Source organism: Conger conger, chromosome 8 (assembly GCF_963514075.1).
Source record: "Conger conger chromosome 8, fConCon1.1, whole genome shotgun sequence".
In the NCBI taxonomy this organism is placed as follows: Eukaryota; Metazoa; Chordata; class Actinopteri; order Anguilliformes; family Congridae; genus Conger; species Conger conger.
This window is the reverse complement of record NC_083767.1, coordinates 2,222,389-2,247,036: the sequence shown is the minus strand read 5'-3', so window position 1 is coordinate 2,247,036 and position 24,648 is coordinate 2,222,389. Positions and strand designations below refer to the sequence as shown.

The 24,648-nt window shown below is 47.0% G+C and overlaps 1 protein-coding gene across 1 annotated transcript; it reads right to left on the bottom strand.

The window, feature by feature from the left end:
* Positions 1-12,143: 12,143 nt before the first annotated feature.
* Positions 12,144-21,893, bottom strand: mrps35 (mitochondrial ribosomal protein S35). The gene is made up of 8 exons (XM_061253088.1): positions 21,710-21,893; positions 21,415-21,464; positions 21,103-21,270; positions 20,729-20,789; positions 20,358-20,497; positions 17,912-18,021; positions 17,640-17,709; positions 12,144-12,870 (listed from the first exon to the last, which is right to left on the bottom strand). Exons 1-8 carry the CDS (start codon positions 21,852-21,854, stop codon positions 12,586-12,588), a joined length of 1,029 nt encoding a protein of 342 aa, XP_061109072.1. The 5' UTR covers positions 21,855-21,893; the 3' UTR covers positions 12,144-12,585.
* Positions 21,894-24,648: the final 2,755 nt, after the last annotated feature.

Genomic DNA, 24,648 nt, shown 5'->3' with positions numbered 1-24,648 from the left:
CGCAGATGCTTAATTATATCTAAGAGCGAAGGGAGGGATATAGGCTCAAACTGGTCAAAAATGGCAGAGCACAGAGATGGAGGAGGGTCAATGGTAACACTCAATGTGTTAACACTCGTGGGGGCTAGCCTAAGAGTAGAGACCTTCTCAATGAAAAATTTAAGAAAATTTTCACAGAGTGTGGGTGAAGATATGATGGGGGATACATCACGGGGGTTAATAAGGGAATTAAAAACATTAAAAAGAACCCGAGGCTTGTGGGTGTTTTTGGAGACTACGGTAGATATATACTCTGTTTTGCCAGTTTTAACAGCTCTCTGGTAGTCTGATAGGCAACTACGCAGGATTTCTAGAGAGACATGGAGTTTATCCTTTTTCCACTTTCTCTCAGCGCGCCTGCAAGCGCGCCTGAGAGAACGAGTGGAATCATTAAGCCACGGCTCTGAAAGTGCTTTGGTGCGTCTAAGCCTAAAAGGAGCAACAGAATCCAGTATTTCAGAACATGTAAAATTAAACATGGAGATAAGCTCCTCAGCACTGAGAGCACAGTTCGCATCCAGCACACAAATCGAGGAGACGCTGAAAATATCAGAGAACTGTGATGCGGTCGACTGGTTGATTGAGCGCAAACGGCGTGCGGAGGCGCGTGATTTGATTCCCGAGCAAGGGATAGAAGATGTAAACAGGACAGGTAAAGTTACTCAAAACTAGAGTAACTAGGTGTGGAATGACACAGTCGGCACATGAGATTAGATCTAAACACTGAGGCTATGCCTCCACCGTTACCAGTGGTGCGAGGGGAGCTGAGGAATGAACAGTCAGGGGGAAGGAGTTCAGAGAAAGGTGCATATTCGTCAGCATGGAGCCAGGTTTCCGTAATAAACATAAAATCCAATCCCCGGGAGATAAAAAAGTCATTTAATAAAAATGTTTTATTTTTCGTTAGCTCTGACTGTTGGCGAGCGGTGTCATTTGTCCCAACGTGTACAATAATCCGGCTAATAGATGACGGGAGCGATAGCATCAGGCCCGGTAGCTTACCCAGGATGATGGGGACCATTGCTCCAGGAAAGCAGTGTGTAGCTGCATTCGCAAACCGAAGTTTCCGGGTAATCGAATCACCCACTATAAGGGTTGTTGGAGAGAAAATGGGACGAGGTTGAGAAGGGACAGGCTCCTTCATAGGCCTGCAATGGGAAGTAGAGATCATCTCCCCGGGAGAGGGGCACTGACGAGATGAAGGGACTCTCACACACACACACACACACACACACACACACACACACACACCTCCTGCCTCCCTGCATCCAGAGGGCCCAAAGCATTCTGGGTCTCCAGTCTCCAGAAAACACAAAGAAGACGGAGGAACAGGACAGCACTGCTGTGGAATATTCCAGCAGGGATTATTATTATTATTATTATTATTATTATTATTATTATTGTTGTTTTTTTTTACTGCAGGAGGAAACCCTGGGGACATTACATTGTTTTCTTGTTTTTTCCCCTCATTTCCCTGAGCGTTGGTTTGGTTTAGTCACAGTGCCCCCTAGAGGCGGTCATGTGTAGCTCACCCACAGCGCTCCCTAGAGGCGGTCATGTGTAGCTCACCCACAGCGCCCCCTAGAGGCGGTCATGTGTAGCTCACCCACAGCGCTCCCTAGAGGCGGTCATGTGTAGCTCACCCACAGCGCCCCCTAGAGGCGGTCATGTGTAGCTCACCCACAGCGCTCCCTAGAGGCGGTCATGTGTAGCTCACCCACAGCGCTCCCTAGAGGCGGTCATGTGTAGCTCACCCACAGCGCTCCCTAGAGGCGGTCATGTGTAGCTCACCCACAGCGCTCCCTAGAGGCGGTCATGTGTAGCTCACCCACAGCCTCGAGAGCACATGAACATTCGACTTCATCCACGAGCAGTACGCTGCTCTCTTTCAGTCTTTGTGTCTCTACTCAAGGTTTGTGTTCCTAAATACCCAGGTCCGCAGAACAGCATTTGCCATGAAAATAGACCGACTGTTCAAAGTACGACTAACCAGGATGATTGATTTGAAATACAACACATGGTATGTATTTAAATTTTGGTTCTGTCTCAGGTGTAAAATAATGTCATGTTAGGTAGTGCTATTAAATGAACATAAATGAGAAAAAATGTACTTAATACTAATTGTGCTGACTTGAGCCCCAGTATTTTGGTGATGATGCAGGAATGTACTTCCTGGTGAAAGTGAACTGTGCAGGATCAGTGTTTCCAGGTCTGTGGACTGTGCAGGATCAGTGTTTCCAGGTCTGTGGACTGTGCAGGATCAGTGTTTCCAGGTCTGTGGACTGTGCAGGATCAGTGTTTCCAGGTCTGTGGACTGTGCAGGATCAGTGTTTCCAGGTCTGTGGACTGTGCAGGATCAGTGTTTCCAGGTAAAACTCCTCTTTCTGTAAAACGTGATATGATAATGTATCACTTCATTGTGCTTTTTGTGGCAAATATTCAAAAATAGACCAGACATGTCTACAAATGTGTTTTTAAATATCAAACAAGGCCTTGTTTGTTTTACATTAAATATTATTTTAAAAGCTTGTTATCATATCATGGTATGTTTAGACAAGAGATACAGTATTCATTTTCAGGGAGAAAAAAAGTGTGTTGTTTTATGAAGAAAGATTTGGATCACTGAGCTCCCTGAACACTTAAAGACATTCTCTCTGACAGCTGAATTCATTGTTATGAGATTATGAGGATTTCTAGACTCAATATGTATCCGTAATGGCCCAGATTCATTAAAAAGGGAAAGAAACCAAATTAAATTTTTCTTTTTTCCAAAACATGGCTTCATTCGTCCATTGTCATTGACAGTACTAATATATTGAACATATTATTATTTAGCAAAATACATTACAATACAATAAAGCAAAAATGCTTAACATTCAGTAACATATTCAAATAACGCACCAATATTCAAATCCTGTGCTATGTTTTAAAGAATATGCAAATCAATCAATCATTTGATCAGTCTGTCTGGTCTTTATTTTTGCACGGCATCAGTGTAGCACAGTGTAGCATCAGTGTAGCGCGGTGTAGCGCAGTGTAGCATCAGTGTAGCATCAGTGTAGCACAGTGTAGCATCAGTGTAGCACAGTGTAGCATCAGTGTAGCATCAGTGTAGCATCAGTGTAGCACAGTGTAGCATCAGTGTAGCATCAGTGTAGCACAGTGTAGCATCAGTGTAGCATCAGTGTAGCACAGTGTAGCATCAGTGTAGCACAGTGTAGCATCAGTGTAGCATCAGTGTAGCACAGTGTAGCACAGTGTAGCACAGTGTAGCATCAGTGTAGCGCGGTGTAGCGCAGTGTAGCACAGTGTAGCATCAGTGTAGCACAGTGTAGCATCAGTGTAGCATCAGTGTAGCACAGTGTAGCATCAGTGTAGCACAGTGTAGCATCAGTGTAGCATCAGTGTAGCACAGTGTAGCATCAGTGTAGCATCAGTGTAGCACAGTGTAGCATCAGTGTAGCACAGTGTAGCATCAGTGTAGCATCAGTGTAGCACAGTGTAGCATCAGTGTAGCACAGTGTAGCACAGTGTAGCATCAGTGTAGCATCAGTGTAGCACAGTGTAGCACAGTGTAGCATCAGTGTAGCACAGTGTAGCATCAGTGTAGCACAGTGTAGCATCAGTGTAGCATCAGTGTAGCACAGTGTAGCATCAGTGTAGCATCAGTGTAGCATCAGTGTAGCACAGTGTAGCACAGTAAAGCGCAGTGAAGCACAGTAACACCCCGGACACAGACTATTGGAAACACTCCCCTCTGGCAGGAGGCTGCGGTCCATCAGGACCAAAACCTCTCGCCACAGAAACAGCTTCTACCCATCGGCAGCTGACCTCATCAACAAGGCCCAAGGGTCCCCATTGTCACAGACTTTTATCCCTCCCCCATAAAACTTCATAAACTTTATATTTTTTAAATTTTATTTATATTTTATATATTTTATATTCTGCACTTTAACAATACTTCATATACCCCGCTTCAGCATTATGTTGTATTGTATATATTTACTTATTTTTAGCCAGATCACATTCCACCTTATTATATATCTATGTTCCTATTTTTTCGGTTTCATTCTTTATGTTGTTTGTATGCACCCACAAACCACAGCAAATTCCATGTACGTAAAACTACATGGCGAATAAAGAGATTCTGATTCTGATTCTGATTCTGGTAAAGCACTGGTCACACAATGCTTCACTGCGGGTTAATTTGGGGAAAATGAGACAAAGCTCGGACAATGCCCTGTTGTGTTCACCAGTAATGTTTAGAACAGCTTCTGGAGAGCGTACCGTAAATCTACATCTAGAGACACTGGGGCTTTTACCAGCAGACACGTTGTGTCTTTAATGTTTAAATATACATGTATAAATCCCGAGTTAGTGTCAAAGGCCTGGCAAGCTGTTGGGTTTCATCTGATAGAGCCTGCTGTTATTACAGCATAGCATGTCTCTGAAACAGCCATCTTCTACAATATCCAGACCTGGATATGCGGTTTTCCTTTTAAACAAATATATCCACGTACAGGCCCATGGGTCTGAAATGCCGATAGAGTAGCCTTCTCCGGCACAAACCAAAACAGTGTAGCCAGACCGGAGGACATTTCTGTACGAATGCTTCCTTCTAGTGGTGCTTCAGTGTTAGAGCAGCAGTAACAGGATGTACAATATCAGTGTCGCATACAGCAGGTGATTTTGGCCTTTCACTTCTTGTGGAAATTTAAATGTGTAAAAAGTGTACACTTTTACTTTTCAGGTTTTTTTTTTAAACTTCATTTTTACTTTACATTTCACATATATATATATATATATGAACAGACGCTCACATTCCGCACATGTTCTCAACACATTCGTGCGTTCCTGGCTTAGATCTTTCAGTTAATTAAGCTGAGACGTTTTTATTATACAAAACAGGGCAACTACCACAGGGGCAACTTCTCACGAGTTCTGAAGTCGTTGAAATGAATTACACCCAATATTGGACTGGAAGGACTGGGCGAATGTGAAACGCAGCATTTTTGAATTCGGCACAAAGTTCCCAAGCTCTTAGATTGAAAGGTTGAAAGATCTGCCTCTAGCGGGCCAAGTTTCTCCCGGGCTGGGCAGCTTGGCAGGGCTGAAACCCGGTCCCTCGTCCTGGAGTCTGACGCCGATGTTCACTAAACGCTGCATTTTGTAAGCCCTTTAGCTAACCTGGAACAGGAGTGGAGCAGTTTCGCTACCGGGGCTGGATTCGCTGGGTATTGGTTACGAAATTAACCCTAAATAATAACAACACCGTAAGACGCTACGGAGAGTGGTGGAAAGATGACAATGCTCAGAAATGTTTTTCCTTTGCATAGATCACAATAATATCAATAACGATATGCCTCACGATTACATGGTTTAATTCAGCAAAATTGATGAAGTTTCGGAAAGGTAGGCTAATCACGTATACACAGCATTTGGGGAGAAGTGTCGTTGGCAGGTTGGCAGTGCGTCCTGAGAAATACAGCAATGGGTATCAACTTCTGTCTGTTTGAGGAGCCTAAACCCGGAGCGCAGCTGCAAAGGTGAACTGGCAGGGGGGCCGTCGCCTGGGCTGGGCCCCTCCCTGCTCCCTCCGCACACCTGTTTTACCGCGGCATCAGTTACAGCTTTTAGCGAGGGGGCCTTCGACTATTAACTATTATTAATTACTGTAAATAAGACAACTATTCTCCAACCAAAAACACTGCTATTAGCCTATTGCATGTAGAGTGAAACGGTTTCATTGTATATATATATATATATATATATATATATATATATATATATATTTTTTTTTTTTAATCCAATTTCCAGGGTCATGTAAAGTTTTTAATTGTAAGAAGCTAAAATAATTCATTTCTAGCTTATATTATAATCCATACATTTCACTTTGAATACGTTTAATTGTTAATATTTATGTGTGTAGCTAGTTTATATTACTATAGCCTAAAAGTCTTACATCTCAAACCGCTGTATATTTCAGTGTCAGTCTCTGTACAGGTGCGCGGTACAGGATGCAACGGGCACGAACGCGAGAAGAGTTCATGGGGCGTGAGTGGCTGAGGCGTCTCGCGCACGTAGTCGTTCAGCGCTACTCTTCCAAAACGCAGGCACCTGTAGCGTGGCTACCTGCGTTCGGCTGCGCCTTAATTAACTTCCCCAGGTTTGGCAGAAACAACGTTTGTTACGGAAGATCTCATAGGGGCTATCCTAAAAAGACGCTGAAGCGCCAGAAATGTTCATTTTAATGTACCTCACGTGATTTGTGAGTCGCTTTTGCGCGTATTCGCATTGTTTTTTTTTCCTCGCGCAATGACTTGTGCCCGGGGTTTGCTCGTAATCCTGAGTTTAGTTTCCAATGCCGAGCCCAAGTGCTCTCCCACCTCATTTTATAAGAACTGCTGGATCCGTCGTTTCCCCGGGATATTCATCGATATCGACGAGTCTCAGCGCAGGGGCGCCCAGCTCCTGAGATTCTACCAGGAGGACTCGGCGCTGAAGTGCAGCCGCACCTGTTGCATCACCCAAAACTGTAAGTTTACTGCGTAAATATCAGAATTTGGCACAATGAACATCGGAAAAGATCCTAGTATCCAAGATGTCTGCCATGCGTCCTTAACGATCCCCTCCTGTAGTAAACCTTCTACATAATATGCGTGCCTTTCATAGCCTCTGTAGTTTGAAATGAGATTTTCTGGTGTTGTTTATACATTGTCTATATAAATACATGTTAACGCACAAACAGATGCACGTATTATGAATAAACCATATAATAGTTTACTTGAGTGCTCCGTGAAATAAATATATATAGCCTAGCCTAGTGGGGGGTCGGGGATAGTGAACGCCCGGCGTAGCCTCTACTTTACACAGGACAATATCGTCCCGATTTACACCATACTTGACAGGGCAACAATGCCGTTGCTTGGCGTGTTAATGCGGGACCCTTTGGGGGAAATGAGAAGTGCATTTTTACCCCTCAGTTTCCTGCAACCTGGCCGTGTTCCACTATGACACCGTCCGGGAGAGCGTCAACTGCTTCCACCTGCGCTGCCCGGAGCTGGACAGCTGCGTCCTGAGACGCAGGAGCAACGTCATCCTCTACAATGTGACGAAAGGTGAGCAGCCCACTAATACACAGTTAGAGAACAGGCCATAAGCCCGCCTAACAGCCCTTGGGTTTGGAAATAGGCGACATATCGCGTAATTACCCCTCTTGAGTGAGTTTTAGGTTGTGGCTTGGCCTGTGTGTCTCAGGTTATAGTGTCAGTGTCTGCCTCTGGTGTGGGTTAAGGCTTGGTGTGTGTGTTTTTGCTGTTAAGCTAGGCTAGGCTGGATATTGCCCAAATGTCCTTTTTCCTATTTTTATGTTTTTTGTAAAAAGTGGTTAATGGAAGTAAACTCAGGTTGGTGATAATTGGGACCCAGAAGGATGGTGGTTCAAGCCCTGGTGTAGCCACAACACGATCAGTGCAGCTGTTGGGCCCTTGAGCAAGGCCCCTAACGCTATATTGGCCCTGTAGCTTAGTGTAATCACCTGTCGTGGCTTTGGATGAAAGTGTCATCTGCTCTGTGATGTGACCTGCTCCAGGTGTGGACCCTGACCTGCTGATCTTTGGGGAGCAGTTCACGTCCAGCGTGCGGGCGTGGCCCCTCCTTTCCTCCAGACTCAACGTCTCCGAGCCCCTGGCCTCCGACAGGCGCCACTTCAACCGCCCCCCTGTGGCCCCTGCCATGACCCCCACAACAACCACCCCCCCAACAACTACCCCCCTGACAACCACCCCCCCAACAACTACCCCCCTGACAACCACCCCCCCAAGAACTACCCCCCCGACTACAACCCCCACAACAACCACCCCCCCGACAACTACCCCCCCCGTGAAAACTACCCCCTCGCCTACAACTACACACTCGACCACAACCACCCTCCAGCCACCCACCCCCACAGGGGAAACAACCACAGCGCCACTAACCACAGGAAAATCAATCACTGGCACAACTACTATAGGGGAACCTATGCCGGAGTTGGCTACCAAAGGTGCAATTACTCTGACAACTACCCCAGAACCACTGGCCATAGGGATAACTGCCCCTGGGACAACTGGCACATGGAAAACGACCCCAGCACCACAGACCACAGAGGCAAATAAAACTGCAGCACTAACCACAAGGGCAACTACCACAGGGGCAACTACTACAGTGGAAAGTACCCCAGCACCACTGGTTATTGGGATGAATACCCCTGGGGCAACAATGACAGAACAACATACCACAGAGGTAATTGCCACAGCACTGCTAACCAAAGGGATAACTACCCCAAAAACTACTGGGGCAAATACTCCTGAAACAGTTTCCCCTGGTGCAAATACTCCTGAAATTATTACCCATGGGGCAAATACCATTGCAACAATTACCCCTGGGACAAATGCCATTGAAACATTTACCCCTGGGGCAAATACCATTGAAATAATTACCACTGGGGCAAATGGTTCTGAAACAATTACCACTGGGGAAAATACTCCTGAAGTAATTACTACTGGGGCAAATACTCCTGATGTAGTTACCCTTGGGGCAAATACTCCTCAAACAATTACCCCTGGTGCAAATACTCCTGAAATTATTACCCCTGGGGCAAATACCATTGCAACAATTACCCCTGGGACAAATGCCATTGAAACATTTACCCCTGGGGCAAATACCATTGAAATAATTACCACTGGGGCAAATGGTCCTGAAACAATGACCACTGGGGAAAATACTCCTGAAACAATTACCCCTGGGGCAAATACTCCTGAAGAAGTTACTCCTGGGGCAAATTCCCCGGAAACAATTACCCCTGGGGAAACTACTCCTGGGGCGTCTACACCAGGGATAAGTACCATTGGGGTATATACCACAGGGGCAGCTACCACTGCCTCACTAACTCCTGGGGCATCTGCTCAATCACACCCTGTCCCAGGCACACCCACCCCCACGTCCTCCCCTCATACCCCCAGCCCTGCTGCCCCCGGCCCTCATACCCCCAGCCCTGCTGCCCCCGGCCCTCATACCCCCAGCCCTGCTGCCCCCAGCCCTCATACCCCCAGCCCTGCTGCCCCCAGCCCTCATACCCCCAGCCCTGCTGCCCCCAGCCCTCATACCCCCAGCCCTGCTGCCCCCAGCCCTCATACCCCCAGCCCTGCTGCCCCCGGCCCTCATACCCCCAGCCCTGCTGCCCCCGGCCCTCATACCCCCAGCCTTCATACCCCCAGCCCTGCTGCCCCCAGCCCTCATACCCCCAGCCCTGCTGCCCCCGGCCAGCCGTCCCCCTCCCTGTGGCTCCCTCCAGACACCATTCCCGCCAACCTGGATGGCGGGAAGTCCAACCCCAACGACACCCAGGGCTACGCCAGCCGCAACCTGAGCGTGGCTGAGGGGGGGCCGGGGGAGGGGGAGCGGGTGGGGCCGGGGGAGGGGGCGGGGCCGGGGGAGGAGCCGGGCCCGGGCCACGCCCTCAGGCCCGTGTGGCAGCTGGCTGCGGCTCTGCTGGGGCCGGTGCTGGGGTGTGTCGCCGCCCTGCTGGCCTGCTGCTGCACTGCGCTCACCGCCCTCGGGCTCCGCTGCAGGAGGCGCGGACGCCACAGGGGCTCCATGCGCCTCGTCAAGTACGTCATCGTCAGGGAGACCCTGTGAGCCAATCACCCGCCTCTGACCTCCAGCAGGGAGACCCTGTGAGCCAATCACCCGCCTCTGACCTCCAGCACAGTCCTCCGCTCGGGGGGGGTGCAGTGGAAAGGGGGAGGGGTGAGTGCAGTGGCAGTTACGGCAGTTTGTGAAAAGGGGGAGGATGTTTTACGGATGATTGGGAGAAGATTTTGGGTCAGATGGGGAAGTTCCCCTGAATTTGAGTCCTGTTGCATGTTCACTTGTTTTAATTCTCATTTACTGAACATTCGAATCAGTGGATACTTTCAGTGAAAAACAGACTCCATCGCAGCACCTGAGGCGCTGTGTTGTTATTCCGACGGGATTCTGGGGGATACACTGGAAAACTTTCAGGATTTGCTGCTGGAATTCTATGTCCAATCCTTGCATGTGAAAATTTAATATTGATGCATCAATTTGAAAATGTAGTGAAAACTTTCTATTGTTTTCTTTCTATTGATAGACTTGGAGATATTTTGGCATGAAAATATTTATAATTAGTTTTTTTAGCTGACACGTTTATCCAAAGCAACCTTCTCGGTCCCTGTCGTGCACCTTAGCCACTAGGCTACAGGCTGCCCCATTTGATAGCCTTTGATATCGCAACTGCACAATATTTGATATCACTACTGTTAGACTATATTGCAGTTTGTAGTTTAAAGAAACTGTCAAAATGATTGATTTAGATCAGTTTCTTTGAAAACCAGTTAATGCAAGTCTCTAATGTCTCTGCTCTAGATCTGTACAGAGAATAACTGCAAAATGAAAGTGTCCTTGTAATTTCAGTGTTTTTTCAGTGTCATTTTCTTTTTTGCTGAATTCAGTTTAATTTTAGTGTTGTCTTTGGTGAGATGGTGCACTGCTGCTAGAGATAATATGCGACCCATTCTATCACAATCAGTCACAATGAGTTTCATAAATCGATAATCATTTTGGGCTGTTTTAGGCTTTCATCTTCATTCTCTAGAGCAATATCTTGGCTTTCATAATCTTTTAAGCTTTTAAACGCAAGATGTCAAAGTGGAAGTAACACTGGAGAAACATGGTCACTGTTCATCAGCTGTTTGTGGCTACATGCTAACATGCTAATGTATTTGTAGTCAGGAATAAATGTTCAGAGTAGAAATATAGTTTTAAAGGGTTTATACATAAGATGACAAGTTTTAGCCCCAGAGTTTCGTTAGCCCCAGAGTTTCGTTAGCCCGGTGTCGGTAGTCTCCCAGCTTCACATAACTCTCGCAATGAAACTTCAGTCGGTTTTCACAAAAACATGGCACTCAAAATCACAACTTCTTTGAGTAGAGTGATAACTGTGGTATTGTTAGAAAGCTTACATTCTCTTCTTTGAAGTGGTTTCTAAAACTCAAAATACGTTTTAATTTTGATGAGCAGGTCACATAGTTTCACAGGACTGCTCTTTAGAAGGCACGGGTGTATGCCAGCCATGTCTGCATCAGCAAAAATATGAATTATGTTTTGAATCCTACTTATTGCAATTTGTAATACTGGGAAGTGCTGGGTATGATGGTGAAGCTTTTAAAGTTTTTCCAAGGATTAAATCAAGCAGCTTTGAGATGAACAATGTCCACTTTTCTCATGCTGTGGTGTCCAGATGCTGTGCACATGCTGTGCTGGTGTTGGAAACCATGCAGATTTTTTAGGTAGTCAGTGAGCTAAAATTACATGACATTACAGTGATTTGGCAAAGGGACACAGAAAAGGGCATAGATGCTGAAACTAATGATTCTCATGATCCCTGCTCTTCACAGACAGTCTGCACTGATGGAAGTTATGAAGTAATGAGTAGTATTCTGAAGCACTGGGGAGTCGTGCTGAAAACTGGCTTACCATCAGGAAACGTCTGCTTATGCGTCGGGATTAGTATTCACAATACATCCCTGTATTTGTGTCCAACGAACTGAAAACCTGAAAAGGTCTGGAGATGTTGAGGCAGGACAGCCGGAGCGCTGGGAGTCCAAACGGGCCGGGCGGGGAGGGGAGCGGGGCCTGGCTCTGTGCTTTGGCGAGGTTGGGCGGTTTTAAGGGCGCTGGGTCCGGTAGACAGGCCGGGGTTTGTTCTGAGAGCAGCGCAGCGTTAAGTGTGCCGCTCCTTCAGCGGGGTCTGGTCCGGAATATTCTTCCAGAGCTCCGGTTACCCCCCCGGCCCAGCACAACCCCCCCAGGCTGAGGCTCAATGTGCCCTTTCATGGGACGTCCCAGACCCTGCTGCCTGGGGGTGTGGTTTAGGTGGGGGGCAGGGCTCTGGCTGTCCCAGTCAGGCGCAGGGATCTGGAACAATGTGGATTTTTGTCTAACATGACAGAACATAGCTAGATATGAATCATAACATTCTTTGGTTTTAAAAATGAAAAAGCAGTCAATCAGAAACAGAATAAAAACCAAAACAGCAACATGCATGAAGTGAAGCATTTTCAACATTTTATTTATTTTACAAATACAGATGATGCGAAAGACTCAATGGCATTTACCTTTGATACAGAGTGTGTGTGTGTTTCTGTGTGTATGTGTGTTTCTGTGCGAGTGCGTGTGAGTGAGTGAGTGAGTGAGTGAGTGAGTGAGTGAGTGAGTGAGTGAGTGAGTGAGTGAGTGAGTGAGCGTGTGTGTGTGTGTGTGTGAGAGTGTGTGTGTGTGTGAGAGAGTGTGTGTGTGTGTGTGTGAGAGAGAGAGAGAGAGTGTGTGTGTGTGTGTGTGTGTGAGAGAGTGTGAGAGTGTGAGAGAGTGTGTGTGTGTGTGAGAGAGTGTGTGTGTGTGTGTGAGAGAGTGTGTGTGTGTGTGTGAGAGAGTGTGTGTGTGTGTGAGAGAGAGAGTGTGTGTGTGTGTGTGTGTGTGTGTGTGTTCTCACAGGTTGAGCAGTCTCTTCACAGCCTCTCTGTACTGCAGCACTGTGCCCTCGCTCTCTCCCTTGTTCTTTATCCTGCTGATGGACTCTCCATACGCCTGGACCTCAGGGGAGGCCAGCAGCTCCGCCCGGTCCCCGGCCCCGCCCCCGGCCCCGCCCTCACCCGGCCCCGCCCACTGCATGCGCCGCAGACTGTCCAGAAGGTTCCGCTGTGACAGGCTGTCCTCCCAGCTGTACTCCTCCATGTCCGCCCGGGTCTTCTCCTGCTCCCACACCTCCACCTTCTGCAGAGCCGAAGACACAGGGTCAGCACAGGCAAATACACACAGGTACATACAGGTAAATACACAGGTACATACAGGTAAATACACAGGTACATACAGGTAAATACACAGGTACATACAGGTAAATACACACAGGTACATACAGGCAAATACACACAGGTACATACAGGTAAATACACACAGGTACATACAGGTAAATACACAGGTACATACAGGTAAATACACACAGGTACATACAGGCAAATACACACAGGTACATACAGGTAAATACACACAGGTACATACAGGTAAATACACACAGGTACATACAGGCAAATACACACAGGTACATACAGGTACATACACACAGGTACATACAGGTAAATACAGGTACAGCACAGGCAAATACACACAGGTACATACAGGTAAATACACACAGGCACAGCACAGGCAAATACACACAGGTACATACAGGTACATACACACAGGTACATACAGGTAAATACACACAGGCACAGCACAGGCAAATACACACAGGTACATACAGGTACATACACACAGGTACATACAGGCAAATACACACAGGTACATACAGGTACATACACACAGGTACATACAGGTAAATACACACAGGTACATACAGGTACATACACACAGGTACAGCACAGGCAAATACACACAGGTACATACAGGTAAATACACACAGGTACAGCACAGGTAAATACACACACGTACATACAGGTAAATACACACAGGTACAGCACCAGTATGGCACAGGTAAACTATGGGTAAACCAGACAAGCATCCATCAATGATGCATATTACCCATGTGTGCCAGTGTTCACAAACTCTTAATCTGCATGATTGGGAAAGTGGTGGTGGGACAGTGTTTAGCTGGGATTTGGGAATGTTACTGTCGGACAGTGTTTAGGTGGGATTTAGGAATGTTACAGTCGGACAGTGTTTTGGTGGGATTTGGGAATGTTACAGTCGGAGAGTGTTTAGCTGGGATTTGGGAATGTTACAGTCGGACAGTGTTTAGCTGGGATTTGGGAATGTTAGTGAGGGCGGCCTGTAGTTTAGTGGTTAAGGTAAATGACTTGGACACCGTCGGTGGTTCTAATCCCGGTGTAGCCACAATAAGATCCGCACAGCTGTTGGGCCCGTGAGCAAGGCCCTTAACCCTGCATTGCTCCAGGGGAGCATTGTCTCCTGCTTAGTCTAATCAATTGTATGTCGCTCTGGATAAGAGCGTCTGCCAAATGCCAATAATGTAATGTAATGTAAAGTAGGACAGTATTTAGCTAGGATTTGGGAATGTTACAGTCGGACAGTGTTTAGCTGGGATTTGGGAATGTTACAGTAGGACAGTGTTTAGCTGGTATTTGGGAATGTTACAGGACAGTGTTTAGCTGGTATTTGGGAATGTTACAGGACAGTGTTTAGCTGGTATTTGGGAATGGTACAGGACAGTGCTTAGCTGGGATTTGGGAATGTGACAGTAGAATAGTGTTTAGCTGGGATTTGGGAATGTGAAAGGACAGTATTTAGCTGGGATTTGGGAATGTTACAGTAGGACAGTGTTTAGGTGGGATTTGGGAATGTTACAGTAGGACAGTATTTAGCTAGGATTTGGGAATGTTACTGTCAGACAGTGTTTAGGTGGGATTTGGGAATGTTACAGTCGGACAGTGATTCGGTGGGATTTGGGAATGTTACAGTCGGACAGTGTTTAGGTGGGATTTGGGAATGTTACAGTCGGACAGTGTTTAGGTGGGATTTGGGAATGTTAGTCGGACAGTGTTTAGGTGGGATTTGTGAATGTTACAGTCGGACAGTGTTTAGGTGGGATTTGTGAATGTTACAGTTGGACAGTGTTTAGGTGGGATTTGTGAATGTTACAGTAGGACAGTGTTTAGGTGGGATTTGGGAATGTTACAGTCGGACAGTGTTTAGGTGGGATTTGGGAATGTTACAGTCGGACAGTGTTTAGGTGGGATTTGTGAATGTTACAGTCGGACAGTGTTTAGGTGGTATTTGGGAATGTTACAGTCGGACAGTGTTTAGGTGGGATTTGGGAATGTTACAGTCGGACAGTGTTTAGGTGGGATTTGGGAATGTTACAGTCGGACAGTGTTTAGGTGGGATTTGGGAATGTTACAGTCGGACAGTGTTTAGGTGGGATTTGGGAATGTTACAGTCGGACAGTGTTTAGGTGGGATTTGTGAATGTTACAGTCGGACAGTGTTTAGGTGGGATTTGTGAATGTTACAGTCGGACAGTGTTTAGGTTTTCCGGTGCGTGCTGCTCCAGAGCACCGCTTTTTTCTCCACGTTGTCCTGGCAACAAAGGAGCCGATTGTCCGAGGGAACGCAGTCATTGTTACCGCCCACAGTGGGGGTGGGGGCTAATGACCTTCATTACATCTTCACAGCCTGTAATAACAGTGCCCCCCCCCCCCCCCCCAGTCTAAAGGAGGGGTCCCACAACCAGATTATCCCCCCCTCCCCAGAGGCCAGACTCACTGGGGCCCCGTATCCATGGACACAGGCCTTTCTGGCTCTCAGATTGCCTAAGCCTGAGCCGTGATACTGAAGCCCAGGATTATGTTATTCCCCTGCGGCCCTCCATCTCCAAGCCCCTCCTACTGATTTGTTTGTTTTAACTTAAATTCTGAAGCTCTTAGATTACTTGCTCCTCCCAGACTCCCAGTGTGGAGAACCACCCCCACCAGCCAGTGTTCAGGCTCATAGCCATCAGAAAAGTGAGTGGTGTCCTCAACAGTGCCACACACAGGTGAGCAGGGTGAACTGCAGCTGCCAGAAAAAACCGCTGCAGCCCGGCTGAAGGTGCTCAGGCCCAGCTAGCACATGGTTGCGGTACAGACAGGCCCAGTTAGCGCGTGGTAGCAGTATTAGTGGGCCCAGTTAGCGTGTGGTAGCAGTATTAGTGGGCCCAGTTAGCGCGTGGTAGCAGTATTAGTGGGCCCAGTTAGTGTGTGGTAGCAGTATTAGTGGGCCCAGTTAGTGTGTGGTAGCAGTATTAGTGGGCCCAGTTAGCGTGTGGTAACAGTATTAGTGGGCCCAGTTAGTGTGTGGTAGCAGTATTAGTGGGCCCAGTTAGTGTGTGGTAGCAGTATTAGTGGGCCCATTTAGTGTGTGGTAGCAGTATTAGTGGGCCCAGTTAGTATGTGGTAGCAGTATTAGTGGGCCCAGTTAGTGTGTGGTAGCAGTATTAGCGGGCCCAGTTAGTGTGTGGTAGCAGTATTAGTGGGCCCAGTTAGCGCGTGGTAGCAGTATTAGTGGGCCCAGTTAGCGTGTGGTAGCAGTATTAGTGGGCCCAGTTAGCGTGTGGTAGCAGTATTAGTGGGCCCAGTTAGCGCGTGGTAGCGGTATTAGCTGGCCCAGTTAGCACGTGGTAGTGGTATTAGCTGGCCCAGTTAGCGTGTGGTAGCAGTATTAGTGGGCCCAGTTAGCACGTGGTAGCGGTATTGGCGGGTAGAGGCAGGCTAGCGGAGATAGCATCGCAGGGATAAGGGTGATTAAACAATGAGCTCCTTTACAGTGTCGCATTACCACCAGAGAGCACTGGACCCCGCTAACAGCAGCCACGGCTAAAGCACCCCATTGTGCGCTCAGAGGGCCGGGGGGTACAGTTACACCTGTCCCACTCCCCTCCACAAAACACAGGTGACCCAGGCTGGACCCAAACCTGCAGGGCTATACCCTCCTGAACAACATCGCCCCAACACACACACACACACACACACACACACACACACTCACACACTCACACACTATACACACACACACACTATACACTCACACACACACACTCACACACTATACACACACACACACACACACACTATACACACACACACTCACACACTATACACACGCTATACACACACACACTCACACACTATACACACACACACACTATACACTCACACACTATACACACACACTCTCAACATCACCCTAATGCCAGTCAAACCTCCACTGTCACGCACACCTGAGTCAACTAATTATCAGTCCTACAAACTGTTCAGACACTTCTGTAGTTCCAAAAGATTACTGACAAGTTTTACATTATGAAAAAGGTGTTTTTTTTTTTTTGTTTTTTTTATAATTTTCCTCGGATTTTTTTTTTCTCCCAATTTGGGAGCCAATTGGACCCCGTCTGATCCAATTATAGCTAGTATTAGATACACCGCCCACACCCCGTCCCTCGGCGGCCCGAAGGAGAGCGACACTCCTTCTTCAAGCCGTCTCGCCACATGCTGGTAACCGTGATTCCGAGGCGCCCGAGGTGCTTTTTTGTGCGGCGATCCACTAACCCTGCCAAGTCCCTCCCTCTGGAGCAGCGAGCCAATTATGCTGCTCCACGTGAGCCGGCCAAACTTGGGGAATCGAACCCCGGTCCCCGGTGTGCAACTGCAGCAAACTGCAACCGCAAGTCTGCTGCGTCTTAGCCTGTTGCGCCACTGCGGCCCTATGAAAAGCGTGTTTTAATATTTTACTGACTTGTGTGAACTGTGAGCTGGCTTTCAGTAACAATTTGGGATCCGGAGGCATGATATTGTGCCACACATGGGAATCATACCTGCAATCTGTGTGACTCCTGACCACTATACTACAGATAATAATGTACAACACAATACAAAGTGCAAAATATAATACACCAATAATAATAAATACCAATAAACAAAACATTACAGTGTGAAACACTGACCACCACTAACCCTTAACCCTTAACCCCTGACCCGCCCAGACCCAGAGACTCACCCAGGACTCGTGGTACAGCACAGTGAGGAGGTACACGGCGTAGTCAGTGTTCTGCTTCCTAAGAGGACACCTGTAGTGTTTACAGATGAACTGGTGAGCCAAGCGTAGTACCACAGTTACACAGTACCACAGTTACATAGTAGCACAGTTACACAGTAGCACAGTGGCACAGTAGCACAGTTTACACAGTAGCACAGTGGCACAGTAGCAGTAACACAGTTTACACAGTAACACAGTTTACACAGTAACACAGTAGCGCAGTAGCACAGTACCTGTCTGCATTGAGGGTGAGTGTGTCCGTCTCCTTGTCATATCGCACACCCACGAGCTTAATCAGCTTCTTCCGTGCGTGGTCATCAAGATTCAGACTGGACAACTTCACCTGCAGCAAGAACAAGGCCCCCATTTACTAACTCATAAACTACGGACTACAAATATGGTGGCTTCAAACACATTACCTCAGGACTACAAATATGGTGGCTCCAAACCCATAGACCAGACCGGCAATGTGTCACCGCCATTGCCATGCCCCTTCACAGAGGCTGGTATAAAAATCATTGGCATAACACATAGTATTTGACCTAAATTAGCTATATGTTTTGACAACAACATATATATATCTTTTTTTTTTTTCTGACAAGCTGAAAGTCTTTTGAGCATTTCCATACTAAGTTGACATTTTTATGATGAGTAGTTTTTGAGACCGAGATATAGCTAATGATATAGTTAAAGATATAGCTAAATATATAGTTAAAGATACAGCTAAAGGTATAGTTAAAGATACCCTTTTCCCGCTGTGGTCTGGTCTATTACCTCAGGACTACAAATATAGCAGGTCAGGTCTATTACCTCAGGACTACAAATATGGCAGGTCACAGCTGCACAAACAAAAAAAAACACGTTATATACCATTAATAATAATAATAATAATAATAAAACCAGAAAATAGCAGCTGTTTCCGACGCTGGGAAGTGACTACAGAGTGAAGTCAGAAGTAAACCTTCATGCCTTGAATCACTGTGGGCTCTGAGGAACCCGTGACCAGGGAACCCGTGACCAGGGAACCCGAGACTGAAGTACAAGCACAACAGCCGTTAAGATGCTTTAATATATGTGTGTGTGTGTGTGTGTGTGTGTGTGTTGTACAGCCTCACTTGCATGTGGAGAATAGCTGAGATCATAAATGTGGAGAGAGAATTCTGTGTATTCAGGTGACCCCCCCCCCCCCAGCGGTTGGTCTAATCCGGATGGATTGTGTAGAATAAGCGCTCTGCGACGCTAGCCCAGCGCTAAGTGTCACAGGCCAGATGGAGCGGGATTAACCCACCGCACTGCACAGCATACAGGACATATCTACAGTCTAATCTCTGCCTGTCTGACGCATTCACTACACCATTCATTTACAGCAGGGACTCCATTCTTCCGTTTACTTTTTTATACATTCCATGTGATCTTTCACCCCTGAGTGAGGCACATTAGCATCGATAGCTCAGTAGGTAAGAGTGGGTCATCCGGCAGTCAGAAGGTTGCTGGTTCGATCCCCGAGCCTGAGTGTGTTGAAGTGTCCCTGAGAAAAGCATCTAACCCCCAATAGCTCCAGACAAGCTGGTTGGCGCTGTGCATGGCAGGCTTTTGCTGTTGGTGTGTACATATGATAATTGGTGAATGAGAGGCAATAATTGTATGTACACATCATCTGTGGTTGGCTGAGCTGAACCTGCTGCCTTCCAGTGAGCCTGACCTCTGATACCCACTGTGAGCCTGACCTCTGATACCCACTGTGAGCCTGACCACTCTCCCCCCCTCTGATACCCACTGTGAGCCTGACCACTCTCCCCCCCTCTGATACCCACTGTGAGCCTGACCACTCTCCCCCCCTCTGATACCCACTGTGAGCCTGACCACTCTCCCCCCCTCTGATACCCACTGTGAGCCTGACCACTGATACCCACTGTGAGCCTGACCACTCTCCCCCCCTCTGATACCCACTGTGAGCCTGACCACTCTCCCCCCCTCTGATACCCACTGTGAGCCTGACCACTCTCCCCCCCTCTGATACCCACTGTGAGCCTGACCACTCTCCCCCCCTCTGATACCCACTGTGAGCCTGACCACTGATACCCACTGTGAGCCTGACCACTCTCCCCCCCTCTGATACCCACTGTGAGCCTGACCACTCTCCCCCCCTCTGATACCCACTGTGAGCCTGACCACTCTCCCCCCCTCTGATACCCACTGTGAGCCTGACCACTCTCCCCCCCTCTGATACCCACAGTGAGCCTGACCACTCTCCCCCCCTCTGATACCCACTGTGAGCCTGACCACTCTCCCCCCCTCTGATACCCACTGTGAGCCTGACCACTCTCCCCCCCCTCTGATACCCACTGTGAGCCTGACCACTCTCCCCCCCTCTGATACCCACTGTGAGCCTGACCACTCTCCCCCCCTCTGATACCCACTGTGAGCCTGACCACTCTCCCCCCCTCTGATACCCACTGTGAGCCTGACCACTCTCCCCCCCTCTGATACCCACTGTGAGCCTGACCACTCTCCCCCCCTCTGATACCCACTGTGAGCCTGACCACTCTCCCCCCCTCTGATACCCACTGTGAGCCTGACCACTCTCCCCCCCTCTGATACCCACAGTGAGCCTGACCACTCTCCCCCCCTCTGATACCCACTGTGAGCCTGACCACTCTCCCCCCCTCTGATACCCACTGTGAGCCTGACCACTCGGGCCTGGGGCTGGCGCTGGGACATCCCGGCGAACAGGAAGGCTCGAGTCTGCAGTCGGATGGGAAAGAGCTCCTCACACCTGGCATCAGAGTCCAGGGCCTGAGGCCACTCTGTGCAGAAAGCTGGGAACAGAACAGCAAGCAGGTCAGTCAGGGGCCCAGGGCCACAGTGTGTGTGAGAGAGAAGAGGGGGGAGAGGGAGAGGGAAAGGGAAAGGGAAAGGGGGAGAGCGAGAGATTGACAAACAGACCCTGGTGGAACGGGGCTTGGGTTAATTAACATCTGTCCATGCTTTGGCTTTATATCATTGCAAATGTTACTTATAGTCTAATCAAAACATCTCCAAAAACTTACGTTTCAAAGCTTCACAGTGTTTCTTTATAGCTGCTGGCGTTAAGTGCAAAAAGTTTGGAATCTGAAAGAGATTAGGGTTTTTGGTTAAATGTACACAAGACATGAAATACACACAAAGATTCTAAATGACTGAAACATTCACATCTCCAAAACTGTTAAAAGGGTTCATTAAGGAATCATTTAAGACTACCGTCTCTGAGGAAGGCACTGGACAACCAATGAGCGCAACATTAGCTGTATAAAACTTTTGGAACAAAAGTAAATGCCAATCTTCACACAGAAAAACGACTTTACGCCGCTATAACGTTACTGGGTCAAATGAAGGGCGGGGATTCGCCCGGTAACAGCGCCGTGTGGAAGGACAGCCCCCGCACCTTTATCAGCTCCAGGTTGCCCTTTCTGTCCGGGGGCACGCCTCGCTTCATCGGATAACCCATACGGACAGACAGCGGAACCGAGCCGGACTTGAACGGAGCGGCGGTTGGGTATACACTGGTCCAATCCTGGTCTACAGCCATCTTAAGCGCCCGTGGCTCTCCACTCTGCAAGAGCCATAAAGTTGTCAAAATTATGACAAGATTGTCAACTAACAATCAGCGAGCTGGCTGCCTGCCTCCTCTACACCAGTCGGTCGGTTTGTTTGTGCCGCTGATGAGTAGACAGCAAAGTTATCTCATGATACTCGCCTCTCTCAGTACCGATTTGGAAGATCCCGTGTTACCTCGTCTGGGAAAACCTGAAATTGACACGTTTGTTATCGGCAATGCTTTTGGACATTGAATGACTCAGTATAACGCGACGCATCCATCAACGATTAGCCAAGTTACTTTATGTAGCTTTTTACTTCATTTGACAGCTGACAGTAGCTAAGCTAGTCGGTTAACACGACACACGAACAACGACCTAGCTAGCATGCAACTGTGAACTGCTAGGTTAGTGTAGCTAGCTGGTTAACGTTAGGGATTCAGCAGTAGGTCCTACCTCTTTTTGTATTGTTGTTTATTGACATGCTTCTGGAATATGCCACCCTCGTATATACATCGTTTGGTATCTGAAATCCTCTTAAATAACAGCCTTTTCGGCATAAGGACGAAATAGCCGTAGTGGCAGTGGAAGCGGCCATCATTAAACTGAGACAACTACGGCAACTCTGTATGGACAAAAATTCTAAAACTCGCAATGCGTTGTCTACTAGCTCCGTCGTCGTCTTCTCCAGACGGCGGATCATGGTTTTGAAAGTTGGGTTGTAGCTACGCCAAACAGCGGTTAAGGAATAAAACATTTACTTGCTGAACACCTAAAATAGAGTGTGGTTTAATACATATAAATTAACTTATTTCCCACATTGCATGTATTGATTTTTTATTCAGTTCAGATGCGCTATATTAAAAAAACAACCATATAGCCTACTTATGTCCTCAGTGTGTCATGTCATGTGGACGCTCGTGCAAAAAAGTAAAACAGACTAATAACAGTTAATTGTTACCAACGTAACATTTTAGTTACTCATAGGCTAATTGTTCGACGATTTTAACCTGCTGTATTTGCTATTTTGGGGCGCTGGCATGGTATTTTCCCTTTGACATTCTGTAAAGCGTCTTTGTGACAGTCTTCTGTAAAATCGCTAGACAAATAAAGTGGACTCGAAATAGAATTGAACAGAGAGATATTCTTTCTTCGATCTATGAAATTATCCGGATTTTATTTAACGAAGAGTGAAAACATGATTATTTTTTCGAAAAACCGTTTGCCTTAATAATACAACGTAAACCGATATCAGCTGATATCCGGACAGGACAGAAAACACAGCGCGCTGAAAGGATCTGTCCACGTGCGCACACAGCAGCTGTTGCAGTGGAAACGGACGCGGAGCGGGAGATACAGACGCGGAGCGGGAGATACAGACGCGGTCTGGCCGAGAAAAACACAACTAGAGAAAGGCCAAGTCAGTGGAATACATTAAATTTTTTTCGTTCATTTGAACCACACAAAGAAACCACAGACTGGAGGGAATCTCTTTCAACGCCAGAATGCGCGCAACTTCGCGCAACAGATGAGAAAGGTGAATAACGGTCACTAACGGTTCACAGGTGCCCTCAAAGGTCTGTTTTATACGTTGATTTAGAATTGAATCTGTGCAATGTACTGAATAAACGTTAAATTAAATCAGGTACAACAGACTTTGATTTATGTAATTTACAGAATTGCTCCTGTGTATTTCCACGGAGGCTATTGTTGATATTTAGAATGATTTTTCGTTTTATTGATGATTTGTAAATATTGTATTTATTATTTATTTTGTATTTGTAGGTAGGAAACTCCACCATTAAATAAGTCCTGCTACTTACTGTACGGTTCATAATGTCACCTCACTACATAATGCAGAGTGGAAATATGTAATAGGGAAATGCCTCCCTAATGCTCACAGTTACATAGAGCACACAAGCTGCAGGCTGTATTAGCAAATATTAATCTTACCTTGGATAACACAACCTCATCAGATATCAACAGTACGTGCTATTTGTGCCCGCAATTTCAGTCCAACCCACACACACGCTATTTATTTTATATTTGCTTATTTCTAAATGTATATATTTGTAAAGGCAAGAACATAGCATGCTATGAGCTACAGTGTTTGATAAGGGTATAATTATCAGGGAGATTCAGTTCGGTCTTCAGTGGAGGAAACAGTGCTCAGTGAGTGAGTGATTGACAGCTCGATGACAGAGCACGTCGAACGGAAACCAGACCCGCTTGTGATTGGGGGATGTTCTTGGGACAGGGGCAGTGTACAGTGCAGGTGGGCCATCTGGAGTAAGAGAATGAGGCAGCTCAGGTTGAACGGACAGGTGTGCTGATGAGTGCTGTCACCTGTCACCTGGTGCTCACCTGTTACCGTCAGTGGCTTTGAGTGACAGATAGGTGAGGAGAAAGGGGTTCAGTGCAGCTCCTCTGACATACAGACAGGTTGAAGAGAAAACTGCTCCCCTTTCTGATGGGTTGGTTTCGCAATAGAACACCATTTTTTCATGTAGGCTATTTGCATATGGTATTTTTAGTTACTTGCGTATTTATTGACTTTTTTTCCATATTTGTAACTCACTTTGCTTTAGGTGTGACATATGGTATATCAGTAATTACAGTAATTGACTTCAGTAGAATAATTTTCAAAATACTTTAACCCTTTAGACCAGGGGTCGGCAACCCTGGTCCTGGAGAGCCACAGGGTGTGCTGGCTTTCGTTGTTACTTGGCATTAATTGATCAATGAAAGCCGTTGATTACACAGTTAACTCACCTCACCTGGTTTCTTGGGTCTGAATCGGTTGCTTATTTTAAGGTGGAGACGAAAGCCAGCACACCCTGCGGCTCTCCAGGACCAGGGTTGCCGACCCCTGCTTTAGACAGTTGAATGGTTCCTGACTATTTTTAAAGACACGTCACCAATACTTGGAACAAAAAACATTCTGATGGATCTGCTGAATTGTCATATTGTAGTAGCATGTAAAGAGGTCATATTTCACATGCATATGTGTGTGATTCTGCAGTAGAGTCACTGACCTGCTGCTGACAAAGAATGATGAACAGTGTGAATTGAAACTGTTGCTTTAAGTTGGATCTGGCATATTTAATGTAAGTACTTCCAAAAATCAGCCAACCGGTGGCAATAAGCACAATATATTCACATTTTATCTGTCTGAAATATGGTATTTCATGCTCATTATGCTGGACATGTTCACACAGGTGTTCACACAGGTGACTGATGTTAGCCACTGTACTTGAGCATGCTGATGGATTGTTAACAAACCCTAGTCTGCTGTGTGACAAATGCAGATTATTCTCTGGCTGTGCAAATTCATCAGTGCATTTCAGTGAGACTCTCTGTGACTCTGAGACTGTCTCTCTGTGAATCTGTGACTC